This window comes from Pelobates fuscus, chromosome 2, assembly GCF_036172605.1.
Source record: "Pelobates fuscus isolate aPelFus1 chromosome 2, aPelFus1.pri, whole genome shotgun sequence".
NCBI classification, from domain to species: domain Eukaryota; kingdom Metazoa; phylum Chordata; class Amphibia; order Anura; family Pelobatidae; genus Pelobates; species Pelobates fuscus.
Genome location: NC_086318.1, coordinates 203,569,493 through 203,585,150, shown reverse-complemented (window position 1 = coordinate 203,585,150; position 15,658 = coordinate 203,569,493). Strand labels below are relative to the sequence as shown.

General features: G+C 38.4%; 1 protein-coding gene across 1 annotated transcript in view; it reads right to left on the bottom strand.

The window, feature by feature from the left end:
- BIRC6 (baculoviral IAP repeat containing 6) overlaps positions 1-15,658 on the bottom strand; it is a 305,550-nt gene that overhangs the window by 262,382 nt on the left and 27,510 nt on the right. The window contains exon 2 of the mRNA XM_063443109.1: positions 10,735-10,916. Within this exon, the coding sequence (XP_063299179.1) occupies positions 10,735-10,916 (182 nt within the window). The remainder of the gene's footprint in view (positions 1-10,734; positions 10,917-15,658) is intronic.

The following is a 15,658-nucleotide window of genomic DNA, read 5'->3' as shown; positions in this document are numbered from 1 at the left end:
ATTGCAACAATGCTTTCCTATGGGGAGGACCTGATGCATTTGCCGCATATGTGCATTAGCCCTCTACCTCCTTTGGATGATGACGGAGGAAGCGGAGTGCTGACACAGTGTCGAGGGAGATCAGCCCAGGAATCAGGTGAGTAATATATGTTACATTACTGCCTAGGAACACCTCTAGGGGCAGTCACTCTGGCGGCCACTAAAAGGTGCTTGCTTGGTCAGTGCTGCACATTGTGGTGGGTTAAGAAATAAACAACAACATAGTGGATAAATGGATCATCTTCCAACAAATATTAGAAAGGTACATTTCTCAGTATGTACCATTGGGAAATAAGTATAAAAGAAACAAATTAAAACCAATGTGGCTTAGTAGAGAAGTAAAACAAGAGATTAAAAATAAGAAAAGGGCATTTAAAGCATTTAAATCAGACAAATCAGATGCATCTTATAAAAGATATAAGAAAGCAAATAATGCGTGCAAAAAGGCAATTAAACTTGCTAAACTTCAAAATGAAAAAATGATAGCTAAAGAGAGCAAAACCAACCCCAAAGCATTTTTTAAGTACATAAATTCCAAAAAACCCAATAATGAAAGTATAGGTACACTTAAAACTGAAACGGGGGTGTTAGTTAATGAAGACCAAGAAAAGGCAGGAATTCTAAATAACTATTTCTCCTCCGTATATATTAAAGAAGAACCCATGGCAATAGATGTGCAAATGATTGCTACTAAAAACTTGCAGAATAATTGTAATTGGTTAACTCAAGACAATGTGCTGCAGCAACTAAAGAAAGTTAATATAAACAAAGCTCCAGGGCCTGACGGTATCCATCCACGTGTACTTAAGGAACTAAGTGTAGAAATAAGTGAACCTCTGTTTTTAATCTTTCAAGATTCTTTTCTTTCAGGAAGTGTTCCGGAGGATTGGAGGAAGGCAGATGTGGTTCCTATATTCAAAAAGGGTTCAAAATCCTTGCCTGGAAATTATAGACCTGTGAGCTTAACTTCTGTGGCTGGTAAAATATTTGAAAGGTTATTAAGGGATAATATTCAAGAATTCCTTGAGAAGAATATGGTTATCAGCAAAAATCAGCACGGTTTTATGAAGCACAGGTCATGTCAAACTAACTTGATTGCGTTCTACGAAGAAGTAAGTAGAAGTATAGATCAGGGTGTTGCAGTGGATGTGATCTATTTGGATTTTGCCAAGGCATTTGATACAGTTCCACACAAAAGATTAGTGTTCAAACTCAAGGAAATCGGTCTCGATGAAAATGCTTGTTCTTGGGTAGAACATTGGCTTAAAAACAGAATACAAAGAGTTGTCGTTAATGGTAAATTTTCAAGCTGGACAGAGGTGGCAAGTGGTGTCCCTCAGGGGTCTGTTCTGGGACCCCTTCTATTTAACATTTTTATAAATGATCTTGAAGACAGCATTGAAAGTCATGTTTCAGTGTTTGCAGATGACACAAAACTTTGTAAAATAATACAATGTGAGCAAGATATTACTTTGCTGCAGAAGGATTTAGATAGACTGGAGGACTGGGCACTCAAATGGCAGATGAAATTTAATGTTGAAAAATGCAAAGTTATGCACTTCGGCGTAAAGAATACACAAGCAACGTATACCCTTAATGGAAGCGAATTAGGGATAACAACACACGAAAAGGACTTGGGAATTGTTATAGACAACAAACTATGCAACAATGTGCAATGTCAATCAGCAGTGGCCAAGGCCAGTAAGGTATTGTCATGCATGAAAAAGGGCATTCATTCTCGGGACGAGAATATCATTTTGCCTCTCTATAAATCACTGGTAAGACCACATATTGAATATGCTGTGCAATTTTGGGCACCTGTTCTAAAGAAGGATATCATGGCACTAGAAAAAGTGCAGAGGCGGGCTACAAAATTAATAAAAGGAATGGAACATATCAGCTATGAAGAAAGGTTAACAAATTTAAACCTATTTAGTTTAGAAAAACGTCGCCTGAGAGGGGATATGATAACATTATACAAATATATTCGGGGCCAATACAAACCATTGTGTGGAAATCTATTCACAAACCGGACTTTACATAGGACACGAGGCCATGCGTTTAGACTGGAAGAAAGAAGATTTCGTCTAAGGCAAAGGAAAGGTTTTTTTACTGTAAGAACAATCAGGATGTGGAATTCTCTGCCTGAAGAAGTGGTTTTATCAGAGTCCATACAGATGTTCAAACAGCTACTAGATGCATACTTGCAAAGACAGAATATTCAAGGATATAATCTTTCAATGTAGAGTAATAACTGCTTGATTCAAGGATAAATCTGACTGCCATTCTGGGGTCAATAAGGAATTTTTTGTCCTAGCTTGTTGCAAAATTGTGCTTCAAACTGGGGTTTTTTTTTTTTGTTTTGTTTTTTCTCTTTTGGATCAACAGCAAAAAACAGGTGTGAGGAAGGCTGAACTTGATGGACGCAAGTCTCTTTTCAGCTATCTAACTATGTAACTATGTAACTATGATGTCTTCCAGCCATTAAAGATGCCTTAACAGGGCCAAATGAGTAAAACTTGGTCATGTGGCCAACGCAGCTCATATAAAAGCGGTGAATGCAATGCTTTCCTATGAGAAACATTCGGATATATGCGTGTCATACGCCTAAGTCTCCAATGCTCCTCTGTGAGATCTGGATGACGTCACGGGAGGAAGCAAAAAAAGAGGTATTACTGAGTGAGTCTCCACCTAAAACTAATTGGACACCAAGACACTATAGCATTAGGAATACTGGTTTGTATTCCTAACACTATAGTGTTCCTTTAAGACAAGTTATGAGAGATGTTCAATGTTTTATTCAATGATGTACATTACAGTTATTTTATATTTTATTTTTTTAAATCCCTTTAAAGGTGTGCCGGGGGTATTGAATTGTATTAATTTTTTTAATCTACTTGCGCACTGGCTGTGTGAAATATGTGGATATTTGTGGACATTGTGTACTGAAGGGGAATAGGCTATATGTAATGTGTGTGGGGAGTGTAGACTGTGTGTAATGGGCTGTAGGAGTTGTGTGTGTAAGGGTGCTCTGATCCGTGGTAGCCATTCAGGGGTTAAATTCCCAGCATGATGACTTTTTTTGTTTTGTTTAAAGGGGAGGGAATGAACAGCCCAGGAAGCCCAGCAGTGAGCAAAAGCTGCTTTAACCGATCCTTACCAGACAGAAGAACAGCTCAGGCAGGAGGTACAGCCAAGTGGGAGCCTGTGGTTTGCACATCACATTAGTGAGCGTAGAACTGTGAGGCAGCGATTACTGCACTTTGCGCCTGATGGAGATGTAAACCACATGCTCTCTGGCCCCACACTGTGTCAATCCTGCTGTTTGCCTTGAGCAGGGCTTAAGAGGGGGGAACCATCCTGCGCGGTACCCATAACTTTCTGTCCCAATGGGGAGGGGGCGACAGGAATTCCTCATCCCTGCGTGTATTAGTACGATCCATATATTTTCAAACAATAAAAAATGGTGAAGACGAAAAATCTGTGAGCTGGGCGGGATGACGGAAGGCACGTGAAGACGTGCACGCTCACGCCGTGAGGGGAGGAAGCGGCTTCATGGAGGGGAAAAAGCCGAGCGCCTAGCGGGAGTCTGAGAGTGAGGGAGAGCAGAGAGAACGGCGGATACAACACAGCGCCGCAGGATCAATAGCCTCGTTTGTACTGTATGCTGGCTCTGCTCGGGCACGGAATACGGAGTTGCAGTGGCGTGTCAGTCTAACAACCTGAAGCTCGCCCAAGAAGAAAGTGGGAGCTAGAACCGCTGGAAAAACGTTTATTGGCGGGGCTACAGCTGATAGCTGGATGATGATTTGAAAGTGAAATCTATGCAGTCTTTTTCGTGCAGGACACCAAGCAACCACAACGGTCAGTAACTTTATTCATATAAGTACTCTAATCTATATATGGTTCATGGTGATTAAAAGTAAAATAGGCAAAGAAAGTTACATAATACAAAAAAAGTAAAATAAATCTGAGGTGGACAAGTGAGCGGGAAGAGGAGAGAGGGAACACAGAGGAAGGAGGAAAGAAAGGGGTAAGAGGAAAACATGGCGTAAAAAAAAACGCAAGAAAACAAAATATTAAAATCGGATAAAAAGGGACAAAAAAATGAAAAAAGACTATCTAACAGTCAAGAAAGCACAGATAACTCTGTTCTAGAGCTTTCTCTCTCAGCAGCCACGGTCCCAACTAAAATACCACCAGAAAAAGAGACTGTCTCCCTTTCAGAACTAAAGGCTTGCTTGGAAGAGGTTTCAAATGATATAAAAAGGAGCTTAAGGAGAAATTTTCAGATATTAAGACAGACCTTGCTATGCTTGATAATAGAATTCAAAAAATGGAAAATATAGAAGAATCGAGAGAATTTCAAATGAAAGAGCTGAAAGACTCACACAATAAGACATTAATAAAACTCAAAGAAATGGAAGATAAGGTCTGTGTAATAGAAGACAGATCAAGAAGAGCTAACTTGAGAGTTAGAAATATCCCTGAAGAAATTGTGGACAATCAACTAAGGGGTTTTTTAGGAGAGTTCCTAGAACATCTAGGAATACAGAAGGCACAACAAGATTCACAGATTATTAGAGCTCACAGATTGTCCCAAAAGAAACCGGGTCAGAAATACCCCAGAGATGTCATTATTGCGTTCCAGTCATACGAACTAAGAACTCAGATATTTTTCACTGCAAAAAATACACCCATAGCGGAAGAAAAATTTAAATCTCTGAAAGTCCTAAACGATCTGTCAGCTACCACAAGGACAAGAAGACTAGCGTTTGGTCCTATTTTTCCTGCTTTGAAAAAAACACAACTTGAAGTTTAGATGGAACCCACAATCAACTTTGTCTATTCTCTTTAAGGACACATGGACACCTTTTGGCACATTTGAACAAGCAGCAGAATGGTTAAACACTAACGATCAATCATAAAGATTTTTTTATTTTTTCTCTATATTTATATATTTTTTTTTTGTATTTATTTTTTTTTTTCCCCTTATGGAAAATAGGATTTTCACAAATTTAACTTCACTCATGTTTAAATTAGAGGTTAAAGTATACTATTGTAAAAGGTTAAAAAAGGTTCTCTGTGCGCAGGTATATTGTCACTAAGCTGGAACACGGGAAATTTCTCGTTAAAATAAGGATTAGAAAATCACAACAGTTTGGAAAGAGGGGGAAAAGGAGATAACAATAGAAGTAATTTATAGGGAAAAATGTGATTCTTTATATTCTGGTTTTTGTTTTTTTTGCTTAACACTATATATTATTAGAGAGGAATGGTAGCAACTAGATAGCAATGGAGTGTAAATACTGGTCATGGGAGCAATTATGCTATAGTAAGTCACTAAAGGAACAAGGAGACACCACACATGGTTTAAGAATTTATAAGGTCACAAATTAAAGAGGAGAAACAATTCAGAATTCCAATGGGGAAATGCACTATGTCACTAGATATGAGAGTCTGAAGATAATTTTTAACACTTAATATAGTGATATGAAATATTAAATAGAGGGAATTAAATGTAAAGGAAAGGGAAATGAGAAAAAGCTCAAACACACAAATGACACTCAAGTATACAAAGGGGCTATATATTAATTATTTGTTATATATATATATATATACAAACAATGTGTGTATTTTTTTATTTTTTTTTCCCTTACGAAGAATAGGATTCTCACAAACTTAACTTTAAAAGAAGAGAGTCAGCTCACTTCTAAATCAGAGGATAAAATATATTAGAGCAAAAGGCTTCTCTGCGCACAAGTATATTGTCACTAAACTGGAACATGGGTAACTCCATGTTAAAAAAAAAGGATTAGAAAATCATAAAGTTGGGAAAGAGGGGAAAAAGAGATATTAATTGAAGTGAAATAGAGGAAAAGAAAATGTGATTCTCTACATTCTGTCTTCTGAATGTTTAAAAACGGTGTTTATAGAAAAAAGATGTAAAGGAAAATTTAATATATAAGAATGATCAAATACTAATAACACTTATGAAACAGTCAAGACTGGTGATATGGAAAGTTAAAAAACACAAAAAAGGGGCTATATTTCTAAGTAATTAATGTCTTTTTTTTTTTTTTCCTCTCCCCCTCTCTCTCTTTCTCCACAAAGAGAGATTACGAAGAAACTAATTGAGGCGATTTGGAGCAGTCCCCACTAAGGGAAGCTGTGTTCCCCCCCTAGGGTCCCTGAAAGGTACCCAGACCTTGGATTACAAGAGGTCATCCAAGAATAGGTTTTAGTATGAAAGAGTATGTTGTGAGTGTATGTCTGAAGTTTGTACTACGGATAAGGGTTTTGCTCTCAGAATGGTTAACAAGAAGAAAGGGATATGGTTAGATTGATTTCTATTAACGCGCAAGGTTTAAACTCTCATGTGAAAAGAGGGTTTTTATATGATACTTTGATTAGAGAGAATATCAAGGTGGGATTCGTCCAAGAAACTCACTGGCTACTCAATGACAAACAGCTATGGCACTACAAAAAGTTCCCGCTTCTATATGCGGCCTCCCTTTCGGGGAAGAAAAAATGTGGTGTAGCAATAATTTTTTCGAAAGAGGTGAACTTTGAGTGCCAATATCAGTTTTTAGACCCCGAGGGAAGATTTATTATTCTGGTCGGTCTGTTAAATGGGACAATATACACATTGGTAAATGTGTATTTGCCAAATGTACGTCCAACTAAGTTGCTGACAAAGATTTTAAGGCTAATAGAACAGGTGAAAAAAGGGAAACTGATAATAGCAGGAGATTTTAACTGCATACTGGATCCTATAATGGATAAGCAGCTGGGCCCCAACCAACCAATGGATAAAAAGTTAGTAAAACAGGCTGCAGAAATGAATAGAGTGCTCAAAAAATATGAGGTATATGATTGCTGGAGGCTAGTCCATCCAAATGACAAAGAGGTAACTCATCGATCTATTCCTCATAAATCAGCAGCAAGAATCGATATGATTATGGGAGATACTAACCTCTCTAAGGCCATACAATCAATAATAATTAAAAAAAATACCTGGTCTGATTATGATTTAGTAATCGCTGAGGTACTAGATGCGAATAATATGTGTCCACCAATTTGGAGATTGGATGATATGCTCTTAGAAAAAAAGACGAATATAGAATATATAGCTAAACTTATGGACTTATTTTTTAGAGAAAACTCAATGGAGGAAATATCTAAAGAGTGCTTACAGTGCTCTTTTAAAACAGTCATAAGAGGCTACTGGATAAAGCTAGCCAGCCAGCAAAAAAGCAGCAATTCTAAATTATCAGACCTTTACATCGAGTTCTATAACCTATCTAGTTTAAACAAGAATAATATTTCTACGGAAAGAACAGAGAAAATTAAGATTTGTCAAAATAAAATAAATAACCATATTGAGGATAGAATACAACGGAATTTAAAGAAACTACAAATCAAATTTTACTATAAGAACAATAAAGTAGACACCATGTTAACAAAGACTGAAAAAACAAAACATGGATAGGAAAATCTCTAAACTAATAGAGAACGGTAAAAATATTATAAATCCCGAAGATATTGCGGAGACGTTTAAAGGTTTCTATGAAAAATTATATAACTTAAAATTAAACCCCTCATCAAATGCTCTGGAAAGATACTTTTCAAAGATAAAGCTGCCAAAAATTTCGCAGGAACAAAGAAATGAATTAAATAAGACCTTCACCACGATAGAAGTAGAACGGGTAATAAATAAGCTGGTAAATAAAAAAGCCCCAGGGCCGGATGGATATTCCAACCAGTTCTATAAAACTTTTAAAACACAGATTATCCCTGTTCTAACAGATACATTTAATGAAATTTCTATAAAAGGACATGCATCGACGGATTTCTTAAGAGCGCACATTAGCCCAATTTTAAAGCCAGATAAACCCACAACAGATATCGCTAACTATAGTCCAATATCGCTCATAAATGTAGACGTTAAACTATACTCGGCTATATTGGCGGATAGGCTACAAAGGGTGCTTCCATCTATTATTCATATAGATCAGATAGGCTTCGTGAAATGGAGACACTCAAGTAACAATACCCGGAGAATATTAGAGATACTAGACTGGGCAAAGTCAACGGGCACGCCCCTGCTAACCCTGTCGGTTGATGCTGAGAAAGCCTTCGAGAGGGTTGGCTGGGACTTTCTAAAGAGATCTTTGACGCACTTCGGTTTTGAAGGCTGGTTCATGGGAGCAATGGGAGCACTCTACTCGAATCCATCTGCTAGAATAGTGGGAAGAGACATTCGATCAGAATGGTTTAATATACAAAATGGAACCCGACAGGGCTGTCCGCTCTCCCCTTTATTATATGTTCTATCCATTGAACCCCTAGCATGCAAAATAAGACAAAACCCATTAATAAGAGGAGTATGTATTCCCAAGGACGATTTAAAAATATGTCTATATGCAGACGACATACTATTGACCATCACTGAACCCAAATTATCCTTACCCACACTAATGCTAGAGTTTGAACAGTATAGTGATGTCTCTAACTATAAATTAAACATAAGCAAAACAATGTCATTAGCAGTCAATATAAAAGAGTGCGAGCTACAATATTTAAGACAGACATATGCGTTCAACTGGGTAGTTAAAGAACTCTCATATCTGGGCATTTGGCTGACAGCCGATGTGTCCCACATTATGGAAAATAACTTTTAAAAAATGTTGAAAGAAACAAATAAGCTTTTAAAAGACTGGAGGCCACTTGAGATATCATGGTGGGGAAGGATCAATACAATCAAAGCGTACATTGTTCCAAAATGGATATACCTATTCCGCATGATCCCCCTCAAAATACCAGTGTACTGGCTGAACATGATACAAAGCAGTTTTACAAACTTTATCTGGAGAGGTAAAAAACCCAGAATAAAAGCCACTACACGTTAGCCAAAAAAGCCCACTTTGGGGGGATGAGCTATCCCTTGATAACTCAAACATATCAAGCAATTATGACGACACACGCTTCCAATTTACAAATTGTGGATATCAATGACCAGGCGTGGTACAAACTAGAAACACATAGAGAGGGGATAGATAATCTAGAAATACTGTTATGGAATAATATCGGAAAAAATAAAAGCTTTTCAAACCTGAGATCCACGATTCTCTCTCAGACACTGAGCGAATGGTATAGACTAAAGAGAAAGCTGGGGTTTAACAACAGGATACCAGACACTGTATCCCTCAAAACATTAGAACTCATAATGACAGATATGAATTTGACAAATTGGCATAAAAATAAAAATATTCAAATTAAAGACCTATATGTAGATAAGTATCTAAAAGAGTATGCGGAATTATCTGAGATGCTATCTCTACCTTCTAGAGAATTATTCAATTACTTTCGAGTTAAAAGCTTTTTCAAAGAATATGTATTAATTACCAAAGGTGACACGGGTATTCTGATTGAGAAGGTCCTTTCAATCGAATCTGCTAAAAACAAATACTCTCCAACAATGGAATTACTAAAAGATATAGATGGATCAGATATTCCTACAGCTTTTAAAAAAATGGGAAAGAGATTTGGGTATGGAGATTCAATATAAACAATGGTGTCATGCTTACTCAAGAGTAAAAAAATTCATACACTGTTTAAATATATTAGAAAATTTCATCAAAGTAAGCTATAGATGGTACATGGTCCCAAGTAGACTTAATAAAATTTCCCAGAGTAATCCCCCCAACTGTTGGAGATGCTTCCACATGGATGGCTCTATGATGCATATTTGGTGGAACTGTCCTAGAATAAGATCCTTGTGGGACCTCTCATTCAAACTAATACGCAAGGTGGGAGACACTTGCCTGAGTAATAAACCTGAAATAGCATTATTACATTTGTATGGAACGAAACTAGATAAAAAAAAAGTAGAGATTATGGCAATTCATTGCCTTTCGGCTACTAAATTATTGATTGCTAAAGCTTGGAAACAAACATTAGTACCAAATGTGCAACAATTGAAAAACCAAATAATTTCACAAATTGAGATGGAAATGGGTGGGATCTCATCAAATTTGCATTTTAAAAATAAAACTAAGGATCTCTATCTGAGTCTTATCACTGATATTAAAAGAGCTTTAGTTAATTAAAAAAGGGAAAAGAGAGGTAAAATTTAAGAGAAGGATAAAGGAGGAGGGATGATTTGCTCGTAAAGAGTTAACTTGAGCGTATAAACTACCTTTTCTATATGTATGAGACGTATGAGGAAACCCAAATCCCACATGAATGCATGGTATGAATGCTATAGACGTAAGAGTAATAGTGAGAGTGTAAGTGCAAGGGCAGGATGGGATACCAAGACCCAATAAGAATGACACAAGGTTGAGGCATTCTAGAGTCTTTTAGCGGACTAAAGGATAATAATTTTTGATGATCTATTGCTGAACAAACGTAACTGTCTGACAGACTTAGCTTAGCCTGGAATATTATGGTAATACTGTACTGCGATATAGGGCCTAATAACTATTGGCTAAAACTGTTAAACCTCAGTATAGATGTATGAAAGGTATTCCACAACAATTGTTGTTTGTTTGTTTGTAAACGGTTCCATTGATGAACCAGTACATGTCAATTTGTATTTAAAGTATTAAAAAAAAAATTTCAATAAAAATTAAATTAAAAAAAACAAAAAAAAAAATGGTGAAGACACCATAAGAGTTTCTGGTCACCTACCTCTGTCACTGGCAATTCAAGCTGGACCACATCCTCTGGCTTGGAAACTGGTGTTTGAAGTGCAGTGTCTAGCAATAATATACCATTCAGATCTTTTCGACATCCCACTGAATAATCATCTACAAAGATAACTTTGTCCACTGTAGGGAAATACTGACATCTTACTCGTCCACCTGGTTTTGCTGTGTAAAAAAAAAAATTAAATTAAAAAAAATTAAATTAAAAAAAATTAAGGAAGACTGATATGTTACAGTATATTATTATATCAAGCTGAGAAACAGTTTATGTTGAGAATAGTTTATATTGAAAACAGCACTTCTATAAACTGTCACAAATATGACAAACTACAGACATATAAACTTCCCTAGTGGCTGCTGGATGAAATTATTATTTAAAAAAAAACAAATTTTACTTACCGAAAATTTCTTTTTCCTGAAGATTAGAGGCAGTGCTTATACCACTGGGATATCCAATCTGGAGGGAAAAAACAGGCAGGCAAATCTCCAAACATTTTAATCCCTCCCCTAATTACCTCCTTTCCAATAAGTAGCAGCTCCTCCTGATCATCCCCAGACAATACATAAGCCAAATAGCTGCAAAATTACTGAGTTTATTAGAAAAAAGGGGCGGGAATTGTAGCACTGCCTCTAATCTTCAGGAAAAAGAAATTTTCGGTAAGTAAAATTTATGTTTTTCCTTTCAGATTAGAGGCAGTGCTTATACCACAGGGATATAATAAAGCAGATCCAGAGGGCGGGTTCATTTCACTACTGCTTGAAGCACCTTGCGCCCAAAAACTGCATCCTCCGAGGCCAGTATGTCCAACTTGTAGTGTCTTGAGAAAGTATGGAGAGAGGACCACGTAGCCGCTGAACAAATCTGAGAAGGAGAAGCAGCCGCTCGCAGAGCCCAGGACGTCGAAACAGCTCTAGTAGAATGAGCCTATAAAGGGCCTGCATGATCCATGCCATTCTTGGAATAAGCCAACTGAATACAATCCTTCAGCCATCTAGCCAGAGAACTCTTCGAAACCTTCATGCCTTTCCTTGTGCCCTTGAATAAGACAAAAAGACTGTTATCCTTCCTGAAGGATTCTGTAGCTTTTAGATATTGCAAAAGACATCTCTTTACGTCTAGGCAGTGAAATTTGCTTTCCAAGGCATTAGATGGATTCTGACAAAAAGTCGGTAAGACCACTTCCTGGTTAACATTTGAGACAGAAAAACTTTCGGGATGAATGAAGGATCGAGCTTTAGAACCACCTTGTCCTGATGAAAAACTAAAAAAGGAAAATTCGCCCGAAGAGCTTGGATCTCACATACTCTTTTAGCTGATGTAATAGCCACCAAAAAAACAGTTTTCAATGAAATGATCTTTAGGGAAGCTTTCTCCAATGGTTCAAAGGGCGGCTCACAAAGCGCGGAAAGGACTAAGTTTAGATCCCAGGGAGGACAGGTTTCCCTAACATAGGGCACCAAACGAGTCAGAGCTCTGAAGAACCTAGAAATCAGAATATTTGAGGCCAGGCATCTGAGGGAGAAGAAACTGATAGCAGAAACTTGCAATTTCAATGATGCAGGTTTAAGACCTTTTGCAAATCCCATCTGAAGGAAACTTAGAATCTTCTGGATGGACGCGGAAACAGGGTTGACTTTAAACCTACAACACCACTGACAAAATATCTTCCAAATTCTAGTGTAGATCTTAGACGTAGATTCCTTGTTAGTTGCCAACAGGATTTTAATCACTTCAGGATCCAGACCTTTGCTCTCTAAAATCTGGAATTCAGAAACCAAGCCGTCAATTGGAATCTCCGAAGGGTCGGAAGAGGCACCATGGCGTCCTCTAGAATTTCTCCTGAAAGAGGAAGCTTCCAAAAGGTGGCCCCCGGAAAGTTCAGGAGAACCGAGAACCAACTTCTTCTTGGCCACCATGGAAGGATTAGGATAATTCTTACATTTTCCAGCCTTACTTTTTGAAGTATTCTGGGAATAAGCACTACTGGCGGGAAGATATATGCCAGGTTGAACTTCCATGGTACTGACAGGGCATCTATGAAATCCGGCCTGTCTGCTGGATTTAGGGATGCAAAACGTCTTGTCTTCCTGTTCATTCTGGATGCCATCAGGTCTATCTCTGGAACACCGAAGCGGTCTGTGATGAACTTGAAAGTTCTGCATGACAGGGACCAATCTGCTTGTTTCAAATGATGCCTGCTCAGGGCATCTGCCACCACATTGAACTTTCCTAAAATGTGAACTGCAGAGATTGACATAAGGTGCACTTCTGCCCACAGCATGATTATTGAACAAAGGCTTTCTAATCTTGTTGATCTCGTACCTCCCTGTTTGTTCAAATATGCCACTGTCGTTCGATTGTCTGAACGAATTTGAATATGTTGATCTTTGATGAGAAACTGAAACGCCAAGAGTGCCATCCATACGGCCTTTAATTCCTTGAAGTTCGAGGAACTTCTCATATCCTTCTCTTGCCAGGACCCCTGCTTCTTTATGTCTCCCAGATAGGCCCCCCAGCCCAGCGCAGAGGCATCTGTTGTTATGATAGTGAAGGACTTCATCCGGAATGACAGACCCTCGTGGAGGAATCGAGAAGATGTCCACCACTGCAGACTTTTCAAAGTTAGATTGTTGAACCTCATCAGCCCATCTAGGCCGAGTTCCTGTCGATTCCAGACTTGCAGAATGTTTCTTTGTAGAGGTCTCATTCTGGCTTTTGCCCAACCGACTGCCGGAATTGAGGCTGTAAACAGACCCAGCAAGCACATGGCTTCTCTGATTGAAAACACACTTTTTCCTCTGAGATTCCGGATTAACCGCTTGATCTTTAGTTTCTTCTCTTCTGGCAGGAATAACTTAATCGCGATAGAATCCAAAATTAGACCCAAGAACTGGATCCTTTGAACTGGCACTAGTTCCGATTTGTTGAAATTTATTAGCCAGCCATGCTTTTCCAGCGATTTGATGGCTGTCCCCAGGTCTAACTGTAGTTGAACTTGGGACTCTGCAATCAACAGCCAGTCGTCCAAATATGGAATGACAGCGATGCCCATACCTCTTAGAAAAGCTGAAACGACTACTAGAAGCTTTGTGAATACTCTGGGCGCTGATGACAGGCCGAAAGGCAGTGCTCTGAATTGGTAATGTTTGGTTACCGATTGGCAGCACACCGCAAACCGTAGAAAACTTTTGCTGGATTCTGCTATGGGTACATGAAGATAGGCATCTTTCAAATCCAGGGACGCAAACCAACTTTTTGGGTGAATAAGCAGAGCAGCTGACTTTACTGTTTCCATGAGGAATTTCTTTTTGATAATCCGCTTGTTTACGGCTTTTAGGTCTAGAACAGGTCAGAACGAACCATCTGGTTTTGGCACCAAGAAAAGTCTTGAATAGGTGCCTAGATGTCTTTCCTTTAGAGGAACTTCTTCCACCACTCTTTTTAGTAACAGAGTCGATACTTCTCGCATCAGAGAGAGTTCCATATCTAAAGAATGAACCTCGGAACATAGAAACATGTTCTTTGGGGCTTGTGATAATTCTAGAGCGTATCCGTGCTCTATCACTGTAAGGACCCAGCGATCTGATGTTGTCTCTTTCCAGTGCTCTAGGAAGTGACTCAACCTTCCACCCACAGGCCTGGCGTCATAATTTTTTATTTCTCTTGGCAGTAAACCTTTCCTTCTTCCTATAATCAAAGGCTCTTTTCTGTTGACCCTTGAAATAGTTTCTACGAAAGGAACTTCTAAATGAGGGAAGTGTCTCTGCGTTACGGCTTCTAAACTGCTTCCTATATGATACTGGTAAAGCTTTCCTTCCTTCCTTCATCTGTTTCAACAACTCATCCAGTTTTGAACCAAAAAGTCTTCCTGGTTCAAAAGATAGTTCACACAGTGAATTTTTAGATGCCGCATCTGCTGACCAATTTCTAAGCCAAAGCGCTCTTCTGGCGACTGTTGAAATACCTATATTCTTGGCCGATAATTTCAGGCTTTCTGCAGATGCATCCACTAAAAAATCAGATGCCATCTTGATATTTTTTAATAGCTTTAACGGGTCTTCCTTAGCTTCTCCCGTATATACCTTTTCTAGTTCTTCCAACCAAAGTTTTTGGGCCTTGGCAACGGATGACCCCGTAATCAAAGCTTTAGCTTGGGCTGCAGAAGAGATGAACAACTTCTTTAAGGAGGAGTCCATGCGTTTATCCATGACATCCTTGAGCCCGCTTGAATCTCCAATTGGTAATGTAGTCTTTTTACCTATTTGAGCAATAGGGACGTCCACTACAGGGACCGTATCCAGCTTACAGTCTTGTTCCGATTCTATGGAAAAAAGAGTTTTAAAATGCTTAGAAATAAACGGCTTGTGACTAGGGAACTTCCATTCTTTCAAAATCAATTCCTTAATCTGTGGGTGAAAAGGAAACACTTTGGACTTTTTCCCTGTTTCCTCAATTCCAAAAATGCACTGCACTTCTTTAATCAATTTCCCAATGGCTTCATCTGGGAAGGCAAATTCCTCATCTGATGAATCACTACCTGAATTATCTCCATACTCAGAACCACTAGTTCCTGAACTAGTATCAGAAGCTTCCCAGGATCTCAGTCTTTTCTTAGCATGTTTTACAATCTGAGAATCTTGAGCAACAGAAGCCTGGACTGAATGTAATGCAGCTGACTGCATATCCACAAATGTTTGCTGCATACTTTGCTGCAACCAGCTGAGAAAAGTGGACATTTCTCTTTGCTTCCTCTGAAGCTTCTTTTGAACACACTGAGCAAAGTTTCTTTTTACAACCATCTGGCATAGGTTGGCCACACACAGAGCACATTAAATGCTTGGTTTTAGATGCACATTTCCCCTTCTCAGCAACTTTATCCATATTTTCCGGATTAGACATACTGGGA